Source organism: Sus scrofa, chromosome 12 (assembly GCF_000003025.6).
Source record: "Sus scrofa isolate TJ Tabasco breed Duroc chromosome 12, Sscrofa11.1, whole genome shotgun sequence".
Lineage (NCBI taxonomy): Eukaryota > Metazoa > Chordata > Mammalia > Artiodactyla > Suidae > Sus > Sus scrofa.
Window position 1 is genome coordinate 1,983,303 of NC_010454.4, and position 9,222 is coordinate 1,992,524.

Sequence of the window (9,222 nt, forward strand, 5' to 3'; positions counted from 1 at the left end):
CAACCTCAGCAGGGACCCTGCCCTGTCCTCCACCCCACCCCTGCTGCCTCCTCCCACCCGGGAGGCTCTCGCGGGATTACCGTGAGGCCCTGCGCAGCAGGTGATCCCACCTCCAGCGGCGCCCCCAAACCCTCCGCTCCACAAGGCGCAAGTCTAGGCCTGACACCCCTGCCGACGCCTGCCGCAGCGCCCACCATCAGCCGCAGCGCCCGTCACCAGCTGCTGTAAGTTGACGGCTGGCTCAGTGTGACCGATTCATGTTTCATAAATGTAATCAATGCACGTGATTTACTTATTTACCATAAACTCAAGGTTTTCTCAGGAACCAGGTCCTCCTCCCCTCTTAACACAGTGCGCGGTAATTTGGTGCTGACGTGTCTGTCTGTCCCACCAGACACTGAGGCACGACCGGGCACACTCCCCGTGAGCGATAACCCTCCGCGGGGCTGAAGGGAACACCTCTGGCTCCCTGCCCTGGCCCCACTGGATCCACTCACTTCCCCTCACAGAACAAGGCCGCGCTGGGGGAGTGGCAGTGCCTGTCCTCTAAGGGGGGACACCAGGAGGCCCTAACAGTGGTGAACTGGCTCCGTGTAAGGCAATGCCTTCGCCATCACAAAGGCGCTCCGCCTGCACAGGCTCAGAGAACACGGAAAGAGGGTCGCAAGTCCCTTTCAGGTCTGTCGCCGGACCTCTGGGCCAGCTGGGTGGTTTGGGCACCTGCTCGCCTTCAGTCCTTCTTCCTAGTTGAAGCTTGAGGCCCACGTTCTCTAACTACGCTCATAGGTCTCAAACATGTGATAACGGGACACCTCGCCCTCTTAAAGAGTACTGAAGACTCCCAAAAATCTCTTTCACAAGTTGCCTTTATCAGTATTTTCCACAGTAGAGGCTAAAACAAAAAAAGTAGTACATTTCCTTATCAAGTCACTGAAAAAGTATAAACTCATTACATTTTCGATAAATATCTCTATGAAAGATAACTGTTTTCAAAAACATTTTAGCCAAGTGGCACTCTTCTGCAAATCTCTTCCACGTCTGCCTCACGGGAAGCTAGCTGAGTGCACATTCTGCATTCGGTCTGCGATGATGTGTTGTCTTGGTTGAAGTGAGTGAGAAAAACATAGCCTCAGAAAGGGACATAGTTGGACGGGCGGGAGTCAGGACAGCCAGGTCACGGGGTGCGAGTGTCAGGACAGCCAGGTCACTGGGAATACTCTGCTTGGCTATCACAGCAGAACTCAGTGAGCAGCAGTTGCTGAAAGGTTTGCTGCAATCTATCTAAATAGAATATAAAGTAGAAAATCCAGGAGTTCCCGTCGTGGCGCAGTGGTTGACGAATCCGACTAGGAACCATGGAGTTGCGGGTTCGATCCCTGGCCTTGCTCAGTGGGTTGGGGATCCGGTGTTGCCGTGAGCTGTGGTGTGGGTTGCAGACACGGCTCAGATCCTGAGTTGCTGTGGCTCTGGAGTAGGCCGGTGGCTACAGCTCCGATTGGACCCCTAGCCTGGGAACCTCCGTATGCCATAGGAGCGCCCTAAGAAATGGCAAAAAGACAAAAAAATAAATAAATAAAGTAGAAAATTCAATCTACCCATAACCACAGCCATGACTTTCATATCCTATGATGTTAAAATCCACTGGCCTAACTTTGGATTTTTACCCATAGCTGATTTTATAATATCATGAACTGGTCGTTCGGAAACACAGGTTCCCTGAGCCATGCAGATGCTCCAAATGTGGAGACATTTCACTTCACAACATAAAATTCTATTTATCAGCATCCCCATCATCTCATCAGAAACATCTTTAAGTCCTAGGAAGCTGGCACACTCAGGGGCAGATACACATTTTCTGAAACTCTAAGTTTTACTTGAAAGCTCAGATTTTATCACTGGCAACAAACACTGTCAGTTGTTTTCCTTGAAGTGACGCTCGCTTGGTTCATTTTCAAGAAAATGCCTGCCAAGACGCAAGGGGAACAGCAGCGCAGCCTGCCAGCCCCCAGGCCCAGCGAGCGACCCTCGAAGGGCGAAGGGCGGTAGCAGCTGCAGCCTGCGTGGCAGGTGCTCTTCCGGGGACATCCAGGAGCCCAGGGGAGGATAAAAGAGCCAAGACGTAAGAAAACTACTCATTGCAATGCTTTAGCCAAGGGCATGACTGCGAGCGCAGGGCAGTGAAGCAAACACCCACTGCCAGCTCGGTCTGGTGCTAGACTGGCGCTCGGGCACCAGCCATCTCACCTCTGCACCATCCGTGCAAACTGTCCATACGGGGAAAGGCCAAGAGCGAGCGAATGTCTTGCATTAGTATGGCAACAGTGTGGCCTCTGGGCCCCGATAGGACGGGGAACAGGGAGCGGGAGCACACCGTGAGCTCACGGTGGGCGCGGCCAGGCCGCCTCCAGCGAGCAGGGTTCTGGTCGTCTGCTGCTTGACCATCGGATCCGTTTCTCTATCGGCTCCACCACCTGAGTCATGTTTTCCCCATAGTTTTCTTTTTTTCCTTTTTTTTTTGGCCACGTCCGGGCCAGGGGTCCAGCCTGCACCGCCACAGTGATCCGAGCCACGGCAGTGACAGGCCGGATCCTTAACCCGCTGAGCCGCCAGGGCACTTTACCATACATTTTGTTTCAGACCCCAGGGCCTCTCAGCCCGAGTGTCCAGTCGAAACTTGGTGATACACTTCTGCTTGTTTGTTTCCTACCTGGGCTTTGTTTCCGGGTCCACTTAAGGTAACTTACGTCTCTTCAGGGCAGCCATTTAACCAAGCCTCAGTTTGCACATCAATCACAGAGATACGGACCCCTGAGTAACTCTCGGCGCTACTGAGCCTTAAAAGACATGACCTACCTGGAAGTCCCCGGTGAATGATTCATTCTGTCGTTTCACTACATTGTCACTGAATCGCTACTGCATGCCAAGCGCTGTCCTCTACACCAGCAGAGCTAAGGTCCTTGCTTTACGACAGACAACGCCCTTCTGGGGCTGGGGGTAATGACGAAAAACAGCAGAGACATAGAGAGTGATCTCGAGTGACGGCTGACCAAGGATGTGCTCACTGGGGTCTCTGAGGAGGTGACCCAGACACTAAGTGCAAATGACAAGAAGGAGCGGACAGGCAAAGGGCATTCTAGGCCTTTCGCTCCGAGAAGCAGAAAAGGCAGGCAGGGCCAGACCATGAAGCGTGGCGAAGCGGGGTGGAGTTCGCATCCTACTTCGAGCCCTGGGAGCCGGTGAAGAGGCCTGGGAAGGAAGAAACAGGACCGGATCTACAAAGACCCTCTGACCACGGTGAGGGCAAGAGCCGACGCAGGGAGCCCGCTCAGGACCTGATTCTGGGCTGATGCAAGGACACGACCGTCCAGGTGAAAGACGGTAGCTGCCGGGACTGGGCTCGCGGTGGTGGACCCAGAGGTGGGCAGATGTAAGATACCCTTTGAAGACAAAGTTGACGGGCTCAGTACAACGAGAGGAAGAGGAAATAAGTGGGAGAATTTCTAGATGTGCACCGCATGGGCGGTGATGGCAGTGCGTGGGGACGGACGAAGCCGAGGCAAAGCGGGCAACCAGGAGTCACGGCGCGGAGGCAGCGTGTCAAACCACAGGACTAGATGGGGTCGGCTGGCAGCGGGCACACAGAAGAGAAAGCGGCCCAGGATCAAGTTCCGGGGTGCTCCCCCCTCCGCCGCCAACCAGCAAAGGAGTCCGAGGAGGAGCCGTCAGTGGCTTCAGAGGAAGGCCTGGAGTTTCAGGAAGACGTGGAAGCAAATGAGGAAAAAGCTTCATGAAGGAGGGCGGGGGCCACCCCGGAAGGCTGCAGGGAAGTCAAGAGAGAAGGACAGAGAAGGGACATTTAGATTTAGCAACAAGCGAGGGAGGGCAGCCCGGGCGGCACGGGCCCAGCCAGAGCAGATGGAGGCAAGGATGCAAAGAGAACGGCGGGAGCAGGGAGGGTTAGGAAGTCGTCCTGTGGACGCGGGCTCCTGAGGCCACGTAAACATCCGAGAGCCCGTGCACAGCTGCACGTACCCACTCAGCCTGCTCAGTGGTTTCTGCAAGCAGAGCCGCAAAGCCAGGTGACCAAGTCTCGAGGCTGGTTTGCGAACGGCTTCCTCATTTTACAGCGCAGGTACAGAGTGTCTGTCAATGGTTTTCTTCCAGAGCGAGAGCTCTCCAGCCTCCCTGGTTCCATCCCACACACGCAAGGTAAAGACCCATCTGAGACCAATGATCCCCACAGGCCGGCTTTCCAGAAAATGGGCTGTGAGAACTATAAAGTATCACAGCAAAATACAAATGGGCCAGGTATACACACACCTGTTTTAGCCATAGGTCTGCAAATGATTCGTTTTGAACTGTAATTCATATGCCTAGTTATTTGAAAATGGCAAGTCAAAAATGCCACTGATGCATATATTTGCCACACATAGAATTAACCAAGCAACAAGCTAATTTGATAGTAACAGTATTAAACAAACAGCAACTTTGTAATTAAAAGGCAGTAACAGTGGCATGTGAAAGCAGGAATGACTCAATACCAAGACTGTGGGAACTCCCACTGAGGGAGGGCATGGGCTGCAGCTCTGCCAGGGCCAGATGCCAGCAGACAGAACTCCCTGGAGCCGTCCCTCAACTTTGCTGAAGGTGTCCATTTTAGGAACCCTCACCAACTCCAGTAAGTAACCACCAACACGGATGCCGTAAAGGTACACGGACACGTACAGGAATCACAGGAAGAAAGACCCAGCCCGCATTTAGGGCAGTCAGTGGCCCAGCAGGAGAAGGGGTCTGTGTGTGTCCTCAAACAGGAGAGTGCTGGGCAGGGAAGCAGCCTGGCCTGGGTGCCTGTGTGCGCACGATCCCAAAGCCTTGAAGTGACACATGGCTAACCCGCAGGCCAGAGCCGGCCCGCAAGGGACTGTTTCGCATTTTGTAACATCTGAATTTTAAAACTGGAAAACTTCACACTGAAAGGGAAGAAAAGGGGTTTCCAGCGTCTCAAAGAAAAGAGAGAGAAAGGGAAACGGACCCAGTCAGCCCCACTGCCCTTGAGCTGCAATGTGTGTTCTTCAGAGGCCCCCCTGTTGCCCCCCTCCAGAAAAGGAGACGCGAGCCAAACCTCAGCCGCCACTTATCTATGCACTTGTGCCATTACACCCGTTCTATCCGGCCCGTTTCATTCATGCGTGCTCCCTCCCAACTCTGAGTGTCATCGGGATTTGCGAAATGTGCTGCAAAGGCCCCTCGGGCCGAACCAGGGAAGGAGACACGGGGCAGCTCTGCTGCGACGCCCAGCTCCCACAGACTTAACCGCAAGTGCTAGCTGCTGGTCTTCTTTATCAAACAACTTTAATGGCCGAATACAGCAAATTTTCTCTCCTGGCTCTAAGTCAGAATCTCAGTAATTACTCCGACTCGCACAATTTTTCTCCCACTTAATAACTTTTGAAGATTTTATCAGGGAATGTTGATCATTCACAAATTACTGTTTTAATTAAAAGGTCAAAAATAGATCCATTAAGGAGTTCCCGTCATGGCTCAGTGGCTAATGAACCCGACTAGTATCCATGAAGACACGAGTTCGACCCCTGGCCTTGCTCAGTGAGTTAAAGATACGGTGTTGCCATGAGCTGTGGTGTAGGTCACAGATGCAGCTGGGATCCCATGTTACTGGGGCTGTGGTGTAGGCTGGCAGCTACAGCTCCGATTCAACCCCTAGTCTGGGAACCTCCATGTGCCATGGGTGTGGCCCTAAAAAGACAAACAAACAAACAAAAAACATTTTTAAAAAATAAAAAATATATCCATTAAGCAGTTTTGAACAGTTTGACCAAGGGTTTAAGGTAGCCAAGGGAACTACATGTCAAAAGGGAAAAAAAAAAAAAAAAAAAGGAAGGGCCTCCAAACAGGAGAAAAAAGATGACCACAGAATTACGTTGTTTTTTTTTTTTTTTTTTTTGGCCATGCCTGCAGCATGCAGAAGTTCCAGGACTGGGGATCAAACCTATGCCACAGCAGCAACTCGATCCCTCGATCCATAGCAATGACTACCCCAGAACCTCAACCCACTGAGACACCAGAGAACTCCATGCAGTTACTTTTAAAATATATTTTTTGAGATATGCTTTGCAACCATGAAAGCTCTGAACTATCTATTTAGTATGAAACATATCCATAAGACAGACTCTATACATTCTCTTCCAGTGACCAACTCTTTTACTCCTTAGACTGCTTTTGTATCAATCAAATTTTCCTAACCTTTTAAAGAGAAGCCAGGTAATACCTGAAGCACCAGTTACTAGTGACTGACCACCTAGAATGACCATGAGGATAAGCGCATATATGTTCAACATCACCTACTAAAAACAACAATCTTATATAAACATCTTCATAAGCCCAGAGCAACCACATTACATGATAACACCAAATACCTCTCTTATACCAAAATGTTCAAAGAAACAAAGAGTCTTAAAGAAGGAGAAAACGAAACACAAAGAGACAAATTCTAAGCACGTACAGATGAGAGAGTCCCATCCTTCTGCTCTGGAGACCAGGAAAATAGTTCTCCAAATTAAGGTCAGATTTAACAAAATTGTTTCCTTTACTGTAAGCTGCTTGTGAGTTGCTATCCACATCCCAGCACCACGAAGACCCCCTAAAACCTAAACCCCCGTTTCACCCCGTCATACTCCAACTGCACTATTAGAGAAATTCCGTCTCCAAGTAACAGTAACAAGACACCACACAAAAGGAGGACAGTCTGGATTCCAGAAAGCTGTTTAGAAGGCTATGATGGAGTTCACCGTAACTTTGAAATAACTACGCATGAACTTGTTACCACCTGAACATTTGCCAGTAACCTTGTTTCCTAGCATACGATACTGGACTTCTGCACTTGCCCTAGCTTGGACCGAAAAAGTAAATTAGCCACAAAAGTAGACTAACCACGTGGGTACAAATATTATGTCCCAAGCTGTTTTTCCTCTAAGTGTTAACAGTGCCAAGTATATCAAGGGGCATGTGACAATGCTGGGTTTTCTAACATACTTAACTTGGACTGTCTGAATTAGAACTTAGTTTGTACCGAATTAACTCTCCAGGGAATAACTGCGAACCGAAACAGCCTTTTCCACTTACAGCCAAGACCCAGAGTCTGAAATGGTTTGTGCTTTTTGGTTGACTTGAAACACACAGCTGGGAAAAAATACCGCCGCTTTCCCAAGGACACTCCTCTGGCTCTAAACTAACTTCCCTGAAAAAAACTACCAAGGTCCAAGGGGCGCAGGCGCGATCCACTTACCCGATCCTTCATTCTCCAGCTCTGAGCTAAGGACTTGGAGCCTTCAATTTTCTCACAGTGCCTCTTTTTCATAAAAGCCAAAGGCAGGTTCCAGTCTGTAAGGTCGGCCTCATCGTCCTCCCCGAGTCCCAGGAGGGGCGACTGCAGCATCTCGGACTCCATCACTGGGGGAGGGGGTGGGGGAGTCCTGGGCAGCAAGCGCTCGAGAACCTCCAGCCTTGAAAACCAGTGTGTACCAGAATTGGCGAACGAATACACAGAAGAGGGAGGAGTAGAAAATGAAACGGATAGTGAGTGTGCGGAGACCCTCACTCAGGCAAAAAGTCTGCGATCCTTCTCTAACTCTGCGCGGGAAGTCGGAGGCGTGGGAAGAGCGGTGGGAAATGAGGGAACCCAAGGAGCTCCGCACAGACACAGGCGGCCCAGATCCCAAGCCACCGGCTGCTTCCGCGGCTGTCGGTTCCCGGGGGGCTGCGAGCGGAGCTGTCAAAGGCGTGCGAGACTCCAGGCCTCACGATGACCCTGCCCTCGGCCTCCAACGCCTCAGCCGATCCGAGGACAGGCAGGCCGCCCGCTCTTGGTGCCGGGTCGCCGACCGGGCTGAGGTCTCCGGCCGAGGGGAAGAGGTTCAGAGAGCTTCGGGTCTCCTGCAGCCACTCTCAGCCTTGCGGGTCCCGCACTCGCCGGAGCTGCTGCAACCAGAGCCAGGACCGGCCCATCGTGCTCGCCCGCAGCCGGCTCCTCAGCCCCGAGTCCGCGCGGCCTGGCTGGTCCTGGCCTCCGGCCCCGTGGCCCTCTCCTCCCTGAGAACGAGTCCTTAGAAACGGGCGACACGGAGCCGTGGAGAAAAATGCGTAATGTGGGCTTATTGGGTCTCGGGACTTTTGCCCTCTGGTTTGAAGCTACAGTGAAACTCCGCTCATCAGCACATCAAGGAGGACGCCATATTGCCGAGGCCCAGCATGCAGCGCGACTACGGCGTGCCTAACAGGCCAAATGTCCTCAGAGCGTTCCGGCCCGTGCGTCCCAGGAAACTGCGAGAGGGTTCCCCCCCCGTTACTATGGTTACCACGATTCAGTTTGCCAGAGTTTATTGCCATTCGTTCAAGAGATGCGTCATATCGAAGTCAGTCCTATAAATGAAACTCTGTTAATTAATTTTGGAAAAAAAGCTTTTTATTATTACAAATGGACCTACATGCTTCTGAAATTAAAGGAATCGACCCCTTGTTTCTTCCAGATTGTGAAAAAGCTGCAAGGCTTTTGATAATATTACAAAAGAAGATCGTGTTTGGGGTGGGGAGTTGTAGTATCCGCCACAGTAGCGATCAGATTTTATTTTTTTCAGGGGACACTAAGTGAAAAAAAATGTATTTTCTGAGTGGTTTATTCCTTGATATAGTTTCATGTGCAAACAACTAAAAGCTACAGATTTTTCTTTTCTTTTTTGTCTTTTCCAGGGCCGAACCCGCGGCATATGCAGGTTCCCAGGCTAGGGGTCGAATCAGAGCTGTGGCCACTGGCCTACACCACAGCCACAGCAACGTGGGATCCGAGCTGTGTCTGCAACCTACACCACAGCTCACGGCAACACTGGATCCTTAACCCACTGAGCAAGGCCAGGGATCGAACCCGCAACCTCATGGTTCCTAGTCGGATTCGTTAACCACTGAGCCACGACAGGAACTCCAAAAGCTACAGATTTCTATGCATGGCAGCCCTCCTGTGTTACTTTATTGTTCTATTTGGTAAACACTGTCTATTCACCATGTGTGGAGAACTGTGTCCCAAGCAGCATGCAGGCTGCCTTCAGTAAACGTAGTATATAGGGAGACACATGTGCAACCGGTGCATAAAGCTGGTAAGGGCCTGAGAAACTCAACTCCCCTCTTCGTTTCACCCTGAGGTCAGACCACCTG

The 9,222-nt window shown here is 51.3% G+C and overlaps 1 protein-coding gene across 4 annotated transcripts in view; it reads right to left on the bottom strand.

Moving 5' to 3' along the window:
* The window catches only part of RPTOR (regulatory associated protein of MTOR complex 1), a 282,724-nt gene extending 274,182 nt beyond the window's left edge, over positions 1-8,542 (bottom strand). For 3 of the 4 annotated variants that reach the window (XM_021066495.1, XM_021066493.1, XM_021066492.1), the window contains exon 1: positions 7,304-8,542. In XM_021066495.1, coding sequence (XP_020922154.1) covers positions 7,304-7,465 — 162 coding nt within the window. In that variant the 5' untranslated portion in view covers positions 7,466-8,542. The remainder of the gene's footprint in view (positions 1-7,303) is intronic. The other variant, XM_021066497.1, reaches the window with a different exon arrangement.